Here is an 18,180-nt window from a genome sequence, read left to right as displayed (position 1 = left end):
AAAGAGGGAGAGGAGAAAAACATATAAGCAAGCACCCATGTACCCCATGTGATTCCATGGTTTTTGTTCTCACCAACATGTGACAGTCACCCCTCTATTTGTAGGCCACATAAACCATTTTCAAATTTCTTGCCTTGGGACCCTCTAGATCCCACCATGTTCCCTCACATGTGCCCTTACTTTCCTTTTTATTCAAAGACCTTTCAAACTCGTGCAACCCTGCTGTTCTCTCTGATTTGTTCTTGCTCAAATTCTATAGTCATATACTAGTACTGATGTTCTTAACAGCAGTATATGGCCCATACCAAAAGGATATCCTTGCATTACAGTAACTATTGTATTGTATATTTTATCTTTAACATGTTATGTCAATTATATTATGCAACATTTATTTTGTCATTACTAAATCAATCTCATGTAAGCAATGTTAATATTAGTGACATCATTTTTCATGGGTATATTGGATTGAAAATAAAATATAAAACTGAGTTGGGACCCTTGAATGATCACTGCTTAAGATAAAAAGCGTTCTAATTAACATATGATATTGTTTGTTTGATGGTTAAGACATGATACAAGCATAATAAGATATGATATCATAAACTTCTACCATATCTAATGTTTGATACATATCTGCTATTGATAACATTTATGTGATGATCAAAACAGTGAGTTTGGTGCTTCAGCATGAGGCAGAAGGATATCTTTCTGCTTGAAGCTAGCAATAGGAGAAGCAATGGATAGGAGTTGCCAACACAATGATTATTCAAAATGATATTCCTTGGAAGTCAAAAACACTTCCATCTATGGACCTATCAGAAACGTGTACTTCACCATATGACAGTGAATGTCCTTTCTACCCAATAACCACAAGATTCCCACATGCCACCAAATTCATTCACTAAACAAAAAACCAGGCACCAAACATTACAATCAAAATTAAATTCATAAACTCTACTAGCTTATACAAAAGAAGGAAAAAGTTAGCTCTATTTCCAATCTTAACAGAATTACAACCTCTGCTGATAAACATTTTCTTATGTTCTTTGACAACAATTCTTACGTACAAAGAGAAGAGAATAAGTAAATGAATACATAATTATAGTTCTATTTACCCATTTCTAAAAGCTCAAACTTCACAGTTTATGTCCATTTTTTTAACAATCTAAATAATTTTTCACTAACAAAAATTGCAAATTTTGGAGATTACAACAAAAGAGGAGAAATGATCAAAACGGCACAATGCTGCATGCAAAATCATCAGAATTGCCGGTAGAATCTTGAGGCCACGAATCCCGAAGAAGCTTCAGCAACAATTGCGCCTTCCTCTTCGCTCTCTCCGTGCAATCACTCTGAACCAAAAGCAGCAGCTGAGTCAGCACGCCCGCCGCCACCGCGTCACTCTGGCACAGCTCGCTTTCCGAGCACAGCGCCAGCAGCGCCCCGGTGGCATACTCCGTCGCCCGATCGGAGATTTTAAGTATTATCTTCACTAACAGCGGTACCGTCAGCGCGTGCTCTGCAAACGCGGCGATCCCCACCGGAATCCGGCACAGAAGCTCCACCGTCGCCAACGCCCTCTCCGCATCACACTTCTCGAAATCCGCCAGCCGATCCACAAGCACCGCCGGCGCTCCCGCCGCCACCGCCTTGTGGCGCGTCTCTTTCACCAAACACAATGCAAACAACGCCTTAATCCCGATCTTGAGAGCGCGAGGAAACGCAATCGGGTTCTTCAAAATATCAATGACACCGTCATAGATTTCATCAACATTACTTATCCGAGCCCTCAACTCAGATGAACGAGTCCCAGCCGCGACGATCTCGATCATCGCGGCTGAGTTAACTCGAACATCCAAAGAAGGATGGAATAACAGCCTCACTAAATAACTAATCTTATCAGAATCATATGCCACAGAATTACATTCCACCTCACACAACGGAAAAAACACAAGCAACGCAAGTGCCTCATGGTTTAACTCATCAGAACCGAATCTCTTAGAATGACTGAAATCGAAAACTATGTTAAGCAGAACAAAACAAACGTTGTGTGAGGCAATAAGAGAACGATTCCTTTCCGAATCCCGTGCAAAACTACGAAGTTTTCTAAGTGCAGAGATGCGAATATTTGAAGGTGCTGAGTTTGAAGAAGATTGGTTTAAAAGGGAACGGATTAAGGAAGGTTCTGCGGGCTGTTTGGGTGTAGGGATACGTTCAACCCCGAAAGCGCGGTTGGAGACGCACCAATCTTGGATTAATCGGCGAAGGGTGTGGTTAGGGATAAAAGTGAAATCGGTGAGAGGGGTTCTGGTAACAGGGCACGTGCTATTGCCAGTAGCAACCCATGACTCGATACTTGGACGGTCGTAGGTCTGACCGGTACAGACAGTAACCGGGTCTCGCATGAGCTCTAAGGAGATTGGGCACCGAAAGTGGTATGGAACTTGAACCGCTAACTCCAACGGTTCCAAACTGATAGGCATTGCAATGAGGAAGAGTGTGTTTGTGTTGTGTAGGGAATGATACGAGAAAGAAAGAACAAAAAAGATAAAAAGCTTTCTTTGTTTCTCTTATGTTAAAAGATGGAACAGAGGAACATACCCAACAGGAACAGAGAAGGACTGACCTGAGTTCCTGCAATGCCCTCTGCTTCTTATCTGACTGGTTTATTTTTTGTTGGTCTAAACCACACGTGTGGTGGCATCTAACTTGGAATCTAACTCTGGTTGGGAATGAGATTAAAGACAAAGGATTGGTCAAAGGAAATATGCTATGTATGGGTTCCACATTTATTTACTGCCTACAATTTTACTCCTGTGTCTATCAACTAATTGCGTCTTCCTTTTCATTTTTGCCTCCATTTATTGTTTTTATTTGTTGAGTGTCACTTTGCATATCGCTCCTTCTTTAAATGCTTTTTCTTTCATATGTCCCTTTCATCTTTGCATTCATGGATTTTTTCCATGGCACTCTTTTTGTTCCCTTTTCCTATTCTTTTCTTAGCTTCTTTTTGACCCTACACACTTTGCTTTGTTATATAGAAAGCTTTAAGACTGTTCAGTTGTAAGTTGGGTGTTATGAAAGTTATCTATCCGAAAATCAATGTGTGATTAGCTGCTGGTTCGTTACATCATACAACAGAGGGATTTGACTAAATGATTAATTGTTTATTTGCATAAACTTAATTATAATCATCTTGTCAAAACTCTTGCAATGATAAAAAGAAAAGTGTAAGTAAAGAGCTGTTTTTTTCTAAATGTTATATTAGTCTATTGCTATTTATCTGTTTTTTTTTTTAAATTATCTTATCTATTTTTGTCGTTTATAAATTTAATTATGTATGGATAGTTATTTAAAATGTTGACTATTATTTAATAAAAATATAATAAATATCTTATAAAACAATGTTATCATTATAACTTATGAAGTGATATTCTCTGTTTCAATACTTTGCTATTTAAAGTTATATACACAGTTTAGGAAAATATTAATTAATCTAAAATTTTGATACAATTTAAATAAAGTAACATTATCTAATGCACATTTAAAACTAAACTAACAAATGAGTAATAGAGAGTGAACAAATAGAGGTGATAAATAATTATAAAGTTATAAAGTAAATTATAAATGTGTAATATGTTTCTAAAACATCAAAACATAAATAAAAAAATTAGAAATTAGGAATATGTTTTTTTTAGATAAACTAGAAGGAACGTATTAACTGAGGATATAAAAGCCACTCTCTTCTTTAATAGATAATAATGATGATGTCAATTGGCTAGCGTGCATGTCACTTAGCCCATTTATATTTGAGGAGTTTTGATTGGACTAGTGTGTTGCATGAACATGAGTGTATAAGCTGCAAAATAATCAACGCTTTTATCCTAAAATTAAAATATTAAAAAGCAGTATTTTGTTGCATTGGGAATTTGGTGTGGTGCGATCCCTTTAGCTCGTTTAAGGAGTCTAGATATACTTTAATTAGTGCATTTATGCAATTATTGCAATAAAGTTGTAAAATGATAGAATTAAAGTTATTCAGATTGATCATTGAAATTGATAGAGTTGAACCGAGCCAAATTAAAAAATGTGATTTGATTTGGTTCTTACATTTTAGTTTGGTTAATTTTTTAAAAATTGTTTCAATCAATTTAATTTACGATTTATAGGATTCAAAATCACAAAACCAATAAACAACTAACAATTATGTGATACTTGATATATGATAGTATATGCAAAAAAAAGTAACTAACCAATTTTTTATAACATTCGAGTAAATTGGAGTAAATAGAGTCTACGAAGGAAAGATAACACGATATCAAATCTATAAACACTTGACAAAAATTAATGTGATTCGGTGAATCAAATTGTTGGTAGTTAATTCGTTTCTAACGGTGAAAATGAATGTAAATCAAACTGAATAATCCTTATGTTTGATTCAAATCCTAATATGCTAAAAACTGGACTAAATACCTAATTCGATGCAATAGTTTTATAATCAAGTTACTACTACACAAACTTTATATGCTGCCTGCAAACTTAATTAATAGCTTAATGCTAATTTTATTTTTAGAATTATAAATGAATTAACTTATTGGTATACCACTTCATTATTGAATTTTTGGAGTTGTGTGGTTAAAAATAAAGAGAAAGAAAATATGTAAGATCGTAGATATGTCTGCCATTCAAAAGATGCATGTTTTTTTTGGGTCTATTTATAGGTTACATGGTTGAAGTAGTTCTTAAAATAAAGCAATTAGTTAGTGTTTCAAATGATTAACTAAAAAATATATGAAGAAATTTTAATGGTTAAAGTCCACTACTTATAATCATATATATCAATGCACTTTGTGTATACTATTTTTACAACATACTCGCATTCTTCTAGTACTAATTCTAATTCAATAATTCTAGTTAGTTAAGTTGAATTTATTGAATTTATTGGCAATAAATTTTTCAATCAATTATCTTTGAATAGAACAAAGATCCTATGAAGTACTACATAGATAAGTACTTGTTTTTCCTTTATTTGTAATAAAAAATTGTTTTATTTTATTTTATATAAAAGGATAAAAATCTCATATTATATTTTTTTTTCTTTTATTTTGACAGTACTTATATATTCGGTATTAGAGAGAATTCTTACTCCATTAAATTAAATTATATGCCAATTAATACTAACATATTGTATTCTAGAAAAATAAAATATGAAATAGTTAGTTACAGGGATATTGGAAATGTCATACAAAACAAATGAGGAATTCGGATAATAAACAAAATGAAAGGGTGGTGCTGCAAATTAGTTAGAGAATATGATTAATTTGAATGATTTAATAATAGTGGCGAGTCAAAGGTCAAGGATGAGGAGATTAGGAAGGGAAGTGGGGGGGTCCAAGTTGTCTATCCAGCTCTTTATGGGGCAAAAACAACTTTCGTGTGGATAACATTAAAGTGTGCTCACCACCCTTCATAAGTGGTCCCTTATGAGTGGATGTGGTTCGATGAGTGACACCTATACAAGGTTCATTCTTCATCTTTGATTTACTCCTTTTCTTCAAACCAAAATGGGATAAAAATTCTAAAAGACTCATATGGTATAATGGTATTTTTTGACAAACCAGGTAAGAGTTTGAATACGGAATCTTTACGGTCTATTAAATAAAGAGAAAGTGATGTAATACATCAATAGTGTATGAGTTTTTATACTCTAATTATATGATTTATTATTAATTTTCAATTATTATTTACTTTTAAAAAAAATGATCTAAATAAAGGATGGACGATGTATTGATTATGTATTAATCTTTATATTATCAATGCATAGATATTAAACTCTTAAATAAAATTTTGCCAAAAAATAAAATTATTGATAAACCAACTTAAAGAGTGAAAAATCAACTTTCAATCAAGCAAAGTTGGGACAAACAAAAATTTCCAGAATAATTTGCTTCAATTACATTCTTAATGATCACGATTTTGATACCTTTTTTTAATTAGTCACTGTTGTTTTTTAAATAATTTGCTTCATTTACATTCTTATGCGGATTATGTTTAAATCGTCAACCCATTATAATGATTAAATACAAAAAACATAGTATCAACTAATGTGTTAGACTAAAATTTAAACAAACAAGTTTGTATCAGCCTTAATCAATTATTTAAAAAAAGAAACTAAATTCAAGAAACCATACTTCATAGAAACTAAAAACAGGACTAAGCCCAAAAAGTAAGAAGAGACAACTCTATCAAAGGTAACAGATTTGTCTGTTCATTTTGATTGTTTCTATAAAAAAAATTAAGAAAGTGCATTTTCGTTGGAAAAAAATGTCTCACACAAGATTTTGTGTTACATTGAAATTTGTGATTATCTTGGACAAATATGAAATATGTTGTACTGGGTGAAGGTAATTATAGAAGGGATTGTAGTAATTGTGTTGGTAGGAATGAATGAATTGGAGGAAGAAAAGAGGGCGGTGTGGATTAAGGAGACGCGTGTGGGGAAGATAAATAAGGGCCAGAAGGAGGAGCAGGAATGACACCAAACTATGACCATGTTGTCTCCAGTCAACCAGGCAATGTTTTGCAGCTACAGCTTCCTCTATAACTCACCCTTTTCCCTTCATCCCACGTCTTTCCAGCTGTTTCACCCTTTCTTTCACCCTCTCCTACTACATTCTTTATTTCTTTTTTATTTTCTTTTTTCATTTCTCTTTTTATATACTATATCTTCTTTCATATTTTACAAACTCAATAAAAATCTATATTTTACTTATAGCATTACAATTACAAAGTAGAGTGTAAAGAAAGAGAGGAGAGATGTTAAATAGAAATATGATTTTTTTTCTTTGTTGGTTTAGAGGAAAGTTTAAGGAGAGATAATGAAAATGAGTGGGGCCATCACATTTCTTTCTCCTCCAAAGTAAAAAGAAAATGAGACAAGTAGAGAGACTAAAATCTGTTGTTCTAAAATATGTTCTAAATCATGTTTCAGATTAATAATATTGAATCAAAAACAAAATAATAATAATGAATATTTAACTTTTTTAATTGACATGACATGTTTTCACTGATAAAAAGTCACTTCTTTCTCTTCTTTTTCTATACAATTAAACAACACTAAAATTCACTTTATTTCTCATTCCTTTCTCTTTTTCACTCAAAGAGTATTCTATAAAAAATGGAATGGGGAGAGCATTATGATAGGTTTGATTGGAAACTAAGTACATCCATATGTTATCCATAAAAAATATATACCAGAGTATGTATGGGTTTTGTCATGGGTGAATTATTTATAATTTTTAGTGGTGCCACATGTGTTGTTCGATTGCTATTGGTGCACCATATTTGCTATGCTGTGTTGTTGCATGGCTCAGACAACATTAATTATTATTAAATGGTAAAATATAAGTAATATAAAAAAAGCAAACAATACTCCCAACAAAAAAAATTACAGTACCAACACACGTCCATTAAACTCTTATTTCATATATGCACACGATTGTAACTATAAAACTTTAAACTAAGATCAAATTGAATTGGGAATATTTGTAATACAATAAAAGAAGTGGCTGGTCCTGTTGTTCCCCTAAAGAAATTTGGCACAGTGCTCAACACATATCCTATAGAGGGCACAATTGACTGACTTAACCATTTTAAAAAATTAATTGTAGAAAGCTATGCACTGAGCATTCCTAGAAACATGTGAAGTTGGATTTTACTTCAGTGAGAAGAGCCCATAGAAGTGCTAACTTAGTTCTGCTTTTTTTTACTCATAGGTTATCTTCAATTCTTTATGAATATATTTCTGTCACCAATGGCAGCCCTAATTGAAGGGATTTTAGTGGATGAGGTATTGACAATGAGTTTGGTTGGATCTGGATAGTGTATTATCCGGATCTGTCCCGTTGTTTCATTTTTTTATTCAGACCCGTTTCAGAGCCATACTGATACTCACTGGGTTTGCTATCTAGTGGATCTGCAGGTACCCAAAAATTAAAAACATTAAAAATAGTTTATAGTAACTTTTGTAATTTTGTATTTGTTTAATACAATTTTATATGTTATTTAAGTAATCAATAAAATAAAAAAATATAAAAAATAATTTAGAATTTAAAATATATTTTAAATTAACTATTTCAAAATTATGACATAAAATTGATTTAATAAGAATTATTCAATCAATATAATATTATATTACATCACTACTTAACAATGTAACACAATGTTTAACATCATATCAATTATATTTACGATTTAACAATATAATATTATGGATTACCAATATATATAGGGATCCACATATTCTACATCTTAGGTTTAACCATCAATTTTAGGGAAATCTGATGGTATATCTCTACTCATTCAAACAATTAGATTTCCTTGTAATTGATAACTAATATGTGGAGTAAGTGAATCTACTCATATATATATATATGAAAGAATAGCAGGTCTGGATATCTATGGGTCTGAGTACGTCATTATCCGGACCCCAAACTCATCTAATAGTGGATCTTAAAATCTTGGGTCTTATTACCCATGAATCCAAAAACACAGACCCAAACTCAATCCATTGTGGGTATTTTGGCAGGTACAGCAGATCTGGGTACTCATTACCATTCTAAAGGTACCACAAAAGCAAATTATTACGCTGAATGAAGACATGTTTTAAATAACCATTAAATATTACTATATGAAAAAAAAACTACAATAAAAAATAATATTCTAGATGGTCCGAAACATAAATAAAACACAATTTGATACAGCTAATCTCTTTCCTAACTTGACCTCGTGGTTATGGTTCTGAGTTAAATTTATAGATTATAGATATCTTTTTAACTTTACAACTATTCTTATTTTTCGTGTAACTTTTAAGAAAGATAATTCTATTCAAGTGGTTAGAATTATAATAGATAACAATAATTTCCTCCATAGTATTTAACATTTCAACAGAATGGTATATCTAGAATTTAGATTCTAAATCTTTACTTAGCTAGATCAACCCCTTACCATCTAATCTCAAGCTTTATAATCAATTTACAAAATAATAAGCAAAAAATTTATATTTGGAAACATTAATGGCACCAAATCCCACCCATAGAAATAGACACCAGAGATAGGCATGAGAGTGGAAACTAAGCAAAGCCTAGCTGGCCTTGTGATTCGCCCTAAGATTTCAATCTTTCCCCTTGATTCGTCTAATCTACTAATTTAATATATATATATATTTTTTACTCACTCATCAAATAATATTAATAAGATATTTTGAGTAATAATTGAGCCCACTTTCCACTATGTTGAACCATTTGCTCACCACGTATCTGCTCATTCAAACATATCATATCAATGTCTATGGTGGTCCTCTCATAAAGTCTATATTTTGAACTGTTGTCTCTGACTCTAACGCCCGAGCCTGACTCTGTGGAGAGATATCTTATGTGAAAAACAGTATATCACTTTATATATCATTATATTAAATGTGAATGATCAAAAATATTTAATTATTAAAATTTTAATTTAAATATTTTTTAATGAATTATAAATGATATATAAAATAGCACATCATATAACACAATATATATGCTCTTCACGTTGAGATGCTACAGTTTCCAGCATTGTCTATAATACTATTTATATGGATTTTGATTTTTGAAATTTGAAAGTCCCCACAAGCCCCTTTCAATAAATAAGAAGATTTATGGACCAAGAGTATTATTTTAAGAGTGGTGATATATTTTCATATAAAGATAATTTACCCATCATTCTATATGAGAAAAGTTATATATATGTAATATTTATATGAATAATAAAGAACAACATTATGACACATTTCTAATATATTTTTCTAAGGGTCCCCCTATTATTTAATGAAATAAATTTTAAATGAAAAAACAAATACTCAATTATCTTCAAAATATAAAAAAGGAGCATTGTTACATTCTTGTAACATATATCCTCGTAGTACCTAAAGAAATAAACTATAAATGAAAAGAGAAATATTCTACCGTCTCCGAAATAAGTAAAACATTAGAAAATTTCCATTTTAGTAGTTAGAAAGATATTTAGGACATCTATGAAGTTGATTTATCATTTCTTTAAAACATTAAAATGTTGGTGGCATACTTATATTAGGAGAATAATTGCGTTATATGAATATCTTAAAAATAAAATCGTCTTTATCTGTCACTTACTTTCTATTTTTACATGCATCTTAAAAAAATCATTCATAACTATAATTTCTTTCTCAAAGTATATCATTACGAAGAAAATTTGTCATTTTTTCATGATGGAATGAATTTGGTATTTGATACACATGCTTAAATTGCGGCAGTAGCATATTCAGATTCAGTTTCAGTCAAAGTTGGCCACTAAAGTCCTCCCAATTGGATGTAATGTACCTTTATTTTGCGTTCTTATTGAACAACACTAGTGTGCACAAAACTCATCATCTTAGACAAGGAATTATTTCGAGTAACTCATTATTTTTTGTTTATACTCATATTTAGATCTAGAACTTTCCATACACATTTTAAATTCCACATATATATATATATATATATATATATGTGTGTGTGTGTGTAATCTTGCCTACATGTAGATAAACAATGTTACTTATGCGTTTTTTTATAAATAATATACATGTAACCTTGCTTATAAATTAGTTTAATGGGCTCAAAACTATTACTCTACGATTTAAATCTAAACCCTCTTGTTTCTTCTTTCATGTGCGTCAAATAAGACAAAACATAGGATGAAGTGAAGTAGAACAATTAAGATTATTAAGGTAAGCCACTGAACTATTGTAAATACTTACATGGGATCGATGTAACTAATAATCCACTAATAATTAAGAGTGAACACTTAAAATGCAACAATTAAACGGGTTTAGATTGTTAACCCAGACTCTTTTGGGACTTTGTAACTTTGTTCAAATAATCATTTCATTCAATTAACTAGAACATGCATAAAGTGAATACAGGGAAAAAATATTTCCACAAAGGGGGCAAAATGACAATGCCCCAAAAAAATTAAGTTAGATAATCCAAAGTCCAATTAATTACCTACGCAAGTTCACAATTTTTCTGGGAATAAGTTTTGGCTTCATATACTCTGTAAATTAATTATAATTTCAGAACGGATAAGCTATATTGACATAGTGATCCACATTGCGGATTGTATACTAGTTAGTTAACAGTCTTTATACATTTCTTTTACACTATAATATAGATATTCTGCACGGCCAACCCTCCAAATGGTTTATTTTTCTCCTGTTGGTCGTTTAAATGTTATGATAGTTTATTATATCAAGCAATTATTTTGGTTTATGGCATGTGTTAAACGAGTTCGCTAGATTCATAAAAAAAAAAACGTGTTCGCCATACGTTATTATTTATATATTCATTAACCTTTAACACTTGTTGACCGTCTCCAAAAACCGATTAAATTGTGATTATTTAAGTTTAATTGTAGTTTAGAATGACATGCACAATTCAATCTTAAATAATGCAAATGGAAGAAACTGGCTAAAGCATGACACAGGATATATAGAATGCCTCATGACAAACATCATAGCAGATAGCCCATGAATGTAGCCAAATTCAACACATCATTGTTGTGTAATTAGAACTAGACATTTCTACCCAAAAAAATTTCAAGACATATTGTTTGTACCAAAAGAAATTTTAGTTTTATCTAACATGAACCCTCTAAAAGAGTAGAGTAGAGTCTTATTTGGGAGTTTTTCTCGTTTTTGTTAATAAGTGTATTTTATTTTATAAAATAAACTAAATGATTTGTTAATAAGTGTATTTTATTTTATAAAATAAACTAAATGAATATTCAAGTGGAGTATACTTTTGGAGATTCAAATCCTCTCCGCATAATCTAATACTGAAGTATAAGGAGAAAACAAATTTTGTGAATTTTAAAAATTACTTATTAAAAAATAATTTATTGTGTTGCAATCTCCAACTAGTTGAGAGGATCCGGGTCCATACTTTACCATGTTGCAACCAATATTTCAGTGTATGTTGGAGCGTTGGAGGTATGAGTAACCAGAATCTCACAAACAATATCTCCATTTTTATTTCGGTTCCATATATTAATTTATATTTTATTACAATTTCATATAAAATAAAAATAAAATATATTTTTTTTCACAATAGTAAATATTATTCTTATTATTATTTGAGTATCACAACGTCTATCATTTTCCACAATATCCATTTTTCTTTTCACTTTCCCTTAACTAAGAACAACAACATAATGATATTATTTAAAAACAAAAAATAAAAAATAAGAATGACACATTGGAAAACAAAATAAGAATATTTTTATTCCATTAAAAATAACCTTAAAAACAACTTGAGGCTGCTCTAAAGTCTAAAGGCTTACACTTGTTGTATGACAACGGCCACAAAGGACCATAATTAAGTGAGAAAACTTGCTTCTTTTGACCTTGTCATTGAATTGATGTATTAACGAGTAAAACTAGGGTACTCACATTATCGTAATTGGAAGCAAGCCTTAAACAAGATCTTGCCTGTATTATGGTGCAGGGCCATATGATAGGTTTAAAGTTTAAACTATCTAGAACTACTCTATAGTTATATTTTTTACAAAAAAAAAAATATATTTATATGCCTAAGGTTGTGCGTGCCTGGTTTTATTTGTCATTTTTTTGTTGGTATTCCCGTCTTCACTGTTTGTTACTGGAGCGAGTCCGTGTGCGCCAGCAACATTACGCCATTTTTTATGTTTTTAGGTCATTGTTTCATTTTTGACACCAACTAGTTTAATTTTCTTACCCATAGGGATTCCTTATAAAACCATATTGTAAAAATAAATTGAAGGTTATTTTAACCCATCCGTTGGGTTTTCTTAACCTCAACCAAGGAGTTAAACAATATAAAAATGATTTGGAAACTAAGTTTGTTAGCATTTAGAACATTAAACATTTAATTTTACCATGCAATTTATTTTTTTAGGCTCTTATCCTAAGTGATAAGAGTTAAGGTTAAGAAAATCCAAATAAAAGCCTTCTGGACTTCACATGGAAGATTAATTATTAATTTTTTAGTTTTTATAAAGGCCTTCCACATGATTTCATACTTTCGTGTGGCTTTATACATACCCCTTGTTAGAATGGCCCAAACATGTTGGTCTATCATTTTGGTAATTGGCCTTAACTATTGAAATAGTCACACATACCAAGCCTATTAGAAAAAGATTATATGAAATCATTTTATAGTTCGTGTTCACTCTATAAGATGATTTCACTGTATAGAAATTGGTTAACTATCTATATATTGAGCTATAAATTACTATCTTTGCTCCAAAAAGGTACAAGTTAAAATAGTATTCCCACGCCTAAATGAAGATGCTAGCATACCCACTACCACACAAAAATTATCACTACAGCTACCACAAAACATAAACAAAAGTACAAAACTACAGTTGCATAAAATAAAAATGGAAATGTTTTCTTCACATTTTTTTATCCTGCTTCTACCAAAATAAGAGCATGGCCACAAGAAGAGTAGTGGCAAACAACCACAACAAATCAACTGGCTTGCAATTTTGAAAGCCAAAGGAGGCATGTGGTGGTAGTGCTTGATGAGGAGTTGTTTCAGCCTCAGGTAATAAATCACATACTCCAAAAGTCATGTTTTCCTGCACAAATCAAAATTCATTATAATGCAAACTTACAACAGGGTAATGGATCAGTGAAAGTAATTGTTCATACCTTGCAGGAGGCTATGTTTTTACACCCACATACTAGATGACCATTGGCAGCATCTACTGCTTCTGGAGCTCCTCCTCCATCACTTCTCTAAAACATCAATGTATAGAATTTGGTTATGTTTAACAATACATCACAATTCTCTTATTCAAAGTAGACAATAAAAATTTGAACAATGTTTGGTGCGCAGCGCGCACATAAAAAATATTTTTTGTACAACAAAGTTGACAACATCCCTTCTTGGGTAAGCATTCGATATTGTTGTATAACCTTGTTGTACAAATTAGTTGTATAAATAACATGATTGGTGTGCACATCAACATCAAACACCTCATAACACTTCTGTGTTAAGTGACAAAATCAGAGTATGTGTGTAATAGTAGTGTAAACTTGAGGTGATGTGTGACTAGCATTATTCTTTCAATTCAAATGCTATTTTTTTTTTCAAGTATAATTTGTAGCACCTTGTAGAAATCAACAGCAATGAAATTAGGCCAACGTTTGCCAGCTGCTTGATAGCAAGTGTTGACCATGCTAAGCAATGGAGCTGAATTGTCTCTGCAAGATTTAGTTACATCTGGAACATCTCTAAAGAAGTTCACCAGGACTAATGATCTGGATGTTGTGTTCAGCGACGGCGATTCAGCACGATTTGGGCATAAACCAGCCTTCATACCATTATTTCCATCTGCAAATTGCACTCTCAAACCTCATTAACATTTTTACCAATTTAATTGAAAATGCCTTTACCAAAGTAAACTTAGAATTTTATAAAATTGTAGAGCTTACATTGGTTTTCTACTAAATATCTCCACTCATATGCTATCCCTTCAGAAGCTTCCTTAGCCTTTTTTGAAGTGAAGACTACTAAACGCTGATTCTTCATTACCATATCATCTACAGTTGGCCAGTCTCCGCCATTTTTCGGCATTCGAGACACTGGAAACCAGTATTTTCTTAGTCCAGCAGCATCAAACACCTTTGTTAAGCCGTTTGGTGAAGTAACATAATCTTCAATAATAATAGTAACAATCTCTGATGGGTTTGCTGCAAGAAATACTTGAATCTCCTTGAGAACATTAATGGCAGGTTGCTGCATTGTTCACATTTAAGATAACTATTACTCATTGAAGTAAAAACATAACGAGATTTCATATTCACAGAGGAATACAAGCTAAGTGTCCAAATTTCAATCTGGTACTTAATTATCATCCTTAATTTGGAATAAAAAAATAAATTAGCATTTATTACTTACAAAAGCTGTGTAGTTATAGCACTGGCCACCAAATGAGTGACATAGCCAAATATCATTCTCAAAGTCATACAAGTCAAGCATCAATCCTCTTACTCCATTCTGCCAGAGAAATGTAAAATATGAGCATTAGGAACCAAAGCTTTTGAGCTGAAATCATTTATATTCTCAAAAGATGTAATAATTTAATATGCAATGGAAATTAACAAGGGATTGTTACTCTTTGATTATGCTATATGATGTTGGACTTGTGAATATTTAAAATTGACCATTCTGTTCATTTACCTATCACCTCCTTGCAGATTTATCATGTGACTAACACGTGATCAAAGTTCTAATGAATTAAGTGGTTGGGGTGGATATAAGGTTAAGGTACAAAGTTGGTGAGATAAATAACCAAATGTAGAGAAAAAAAATGTACCCTGTGATAAGAGTTTTATATACTATTATTCTATCATCTATTATTTTTTTTATCATTATTAATTTTTCAAAAAAGTAATACAAATAAATAATAAATAATACATTGAATATACATAAATCTTTATACTTTCATTGTATAAATATTAATCTCTAAGTTGTGAAAAAAAAAATTGACCACGTGTGAGTCACAACTGAGATGACAACTTCAATTAGAAGACAACGAAATGGTCAATTTATTTATGTTGTACATTGAAGAGTTAGACATTGAGATACAGATTTTGAAACATAATGTAGCAAGTCACCCCAGAAAGAAAATTTCAAACATTCTCTTCAAAAAGTACATTTAATTCCTACCCCTAACTAATCCAACAAAACTATAAACTATTTGAAGTAAACTGTAAAGAAATTCAAGTTGTTATATACCAAAAAAGAAATAAAGAAAATCCAAGTTGTTTAGTCAATTTGAAATATAAACTCCCACAGCACATCCTTGGGATATACTTTCATAGTAACCAAACATTATCTTTAAAAAGTCCATTTCACATTTTGTCTTCCAAAATGATTTGAAAATAGTTGAGATTAAACTAACAATTTTGAATTTTTTTTGTTAAATAAATAATAATCTTTTAAATTGCAAAATGTTTTTCCTTATAAACCCTATTTTTTACATTACTTTTATATGGAAAGCTAATTAGGTTGGCATTGCAATTTTTTAAATAAAGTAATCATAAAATAAATTTAAAGTCTTATGCAGTCCACCCTTTAAAATAACCATAAGATATCAATAATAGTAATACTACAAACAAATCATTTCATGCCGGATAATATTACAGGAGTGACACATAAAAATGATTTTAAGTTAATATATCTATACATAAAATTTACTTATAATAATAATAATCATAATCAGTTATAACAATAATATTCTTTTCCAATTCAAGCCTAACACACCCTAAATCTCTAAACCTCAAATTGTTTGAACAATTAAATCATGTAAAGAAATCCAAGTTGTTAAGTCAATTTAAAATATAAATTCCCACATGCAGCGCATTCTGCCTCTAAACTTTGTTCTAAAGCAAATTATTCCCCATCCATCTAACAACCACTATCATAAAGACTATTATTTCCTCCTCACCTAAACTTAGCAAGAAGCCCATACATTTTCTATTTTTTATTGAACAGAAGGTGGGGACCTTTCTGCTCCAATGACCAGAATGCAGAAGCTTAACTTTGCAGGTAAGTAGACAGAAGAACATAAAGAGAGACACGACAAATGATCACTGCACAACTGTTTAAGCTTTAGGATTAATTCTTGGTTTGGTTGTGGCTAACATGTGTTTTAAGTTGTAGAGCTATCTTAAAAAATACACCAATCAATTCAAAAAGAAAGAAAGAATATACCATTCTTTGAATTATCATGGTGCTCATCAATGACATACAATATATGTAACTATCCTTATATATGTTACCAATGTTAAGATATTTTTATGAACTGTTACACTCACACATGGATACATTAATTTTATCTAGTTAATGGATGTAATGCTTGAAAGATGGGTAAAACTGTTTCAATTTCCTAGTGACCAATAATAACTTTCAATAAAGAAGGAGAAAATGAGATGAAAAAAAACATACATTAAGCAAAAAAAGAGGAGAAAATAGGTTGGAAAAAAAAAAAACATACATTAAGTTGATCGGTTATTGTATCTTGCTGATTTGTGGGTGCAAGAATCAAAGAACCTGTCTCCGATTTTTTACCTAACAGAGCAAATGCATTATGTGTAGTTAGCCAGGAATAATGGTTAAATGGCAACCCTTTCACCTATTCAAAAAAAAGAAAGAGACTTTGTTAGGTTCCACATTCATGGCACAAAACACCAGCAAAAGTAACAAAACCAAGAAAGCACAACAATGACAACATAGAAAGAAAAAAACAAAAAAAAGCGACACCTTTGAGGTAGGGATTACTGGTTGGATTCGAGTGCACCTCGGTAACAAGTTTCCATTCGCCAAACACGTCTCGCAATGCAAACCCTTGTTGCAGTTTTTGTCTGATGCGCATATTTGTCCTTCCTGTTAAAGATAACAGAGCTTAGAGACAAATTTATAAAAAAAGAGAAGCAAAAAAGGTTAAAAAATGTTACTTTATACCTTGAGAGCAAGTGATGAATGAAGAAGGAGCAAGAAAGCGAAAAGGGTAATTACAAAAATTGAGTTCTGCAAGAGGAAATTGAAGTCTCTGCTTTAGAACAGAGGAAAAAACAGAGGATGATGAGGAAAGCAGAAATAAAAAACATACCTGCATCATTTGTTGATGTATTTTGTTGTGACGGAGAGAGAATGTGAGAGGTTAAATGAAATGTTATCTGATATCCCTGGCAATTATATAAAGATGGAAAGTGAAATTTCAATTTCTAAAGAGTGCAACTACATATATGAATAAGACTTGTGAGCTCAATATGAACGTTTTTTCAGCAGCTTTATCTGCCATAAAGATGTATTTTTTAAGGAAAAAAGATTTAGTGTTAAAGTAGTGTCAATCTTCTCTTAACTAACTTTATCCCATACTTTACTTGATTAATAAAGGAATTACGCAAGTAGTTAATAAATTTAAAATAGATAAATTGTAAATGGTTGTTAACAATTTAAAACAGATAGATTTAAAGAAATCTTCTCCTAACTAACTTGAAAAAGTAAGTTAAAATATGTTAACCCAATACTGGTTGGTTAGTCGAGCTGAAAATAAATTGTGCCAATCTCTTCGCTTAAA

At 31.2% G+C, this 18,180-nt stretch overlaps 2 protein-coding genes across 2 annotated transcripts; both read right to left on the bottom strand.

The window, feature by feature from the left end:
* Positions 970–2,832, bottom strand: LOC109349449 (U-box domain-containing protein 26-like). Its single transcript, XM_019590253.1, has one exon. It carries the CDS (start codon positions 2,481–2,483, stop codon positions 1,230–1,232), a length of 1,254 nt encoding a protein of 417 aa, XP_019445798.1. The 5' UTR covers positions 2,484–2,832; the 3' UTR covers positions 970–1,229.
* LOC109349450 (PI-PLC X domain-containing protein At5g67130-like) lies at positions 13,343–17,880 on the bottom strand. The gene is made up of 9 exons (XM_019590254.1): positions 17,710–17,880; positions 17,562–17,627; positions 17,361–17,483; positions 17,095–17,232; positions 14,994–15,092; positions 14,528–14,831; positions 14,203–14,426; positions 13,742–13,828; positions 13,343–13,668 (listed from the first exon to the last, which is right to left on the bottom strand). The coding sequence occupies exons 1-9, from the start codon at positions 17,716–17,718 to the stop codon at positions 13,504–13,506; spliced, it is 1,215 nt and encodes a 404-aa protein (XP_019445799.1). The 5' UTR covers positions 17,719–17,880; the 3' UTR covers positions 13,343–13,503.

Source organism: Lupinus angustifolius, chromosome LG06 (assembly GCF_001865875.1).
Source record: "Lupinus angustifolius cultivar Tanjil chromosome LG06, LupAngTanjil_v1.0, whole genome shotgun sequence".
Classification (NCBI taxonomy): domain Eukaryota; kingdom Viridiplantae; phylum Streptophyta; class Magnoliopsida; order Fabales; family Fabaceae; genus Lupinus; species Lupinus angustifolius.
Note: the sequence above shows the minus strand (reverse complement) of the source record. Positions and strands in the feature narration are given on the sequence as shown.

Excerpts from the sequence above, each read along its gene's own strand:
- LOC109349449 (XM_019590253.1), bottom strand. The coding sequence starts at position 2,483 with ATGCCTATCAGTTTGGAACCGTTGGAGTTAGCGGTTCAAGTTCCATAC.
- LOC109349450 (XM_019590254.1), bottom strand. Across the intron at positions 14,427-14,527 it reads ATATTTAGTAGAAAACCAAT|ATGGAAATAATGGTATGAAG; the intron begins GTAAGCTCTACA and ends TGCAATTTGCAG. Across the intron at positions 13,829-14,202 it reads TTGCTGTTGATTTCTACAAG|AGAAGTGATGGAGGAGGAGC; the intron begins GTGCTACAAATT and ends TTGATGTTTTAG.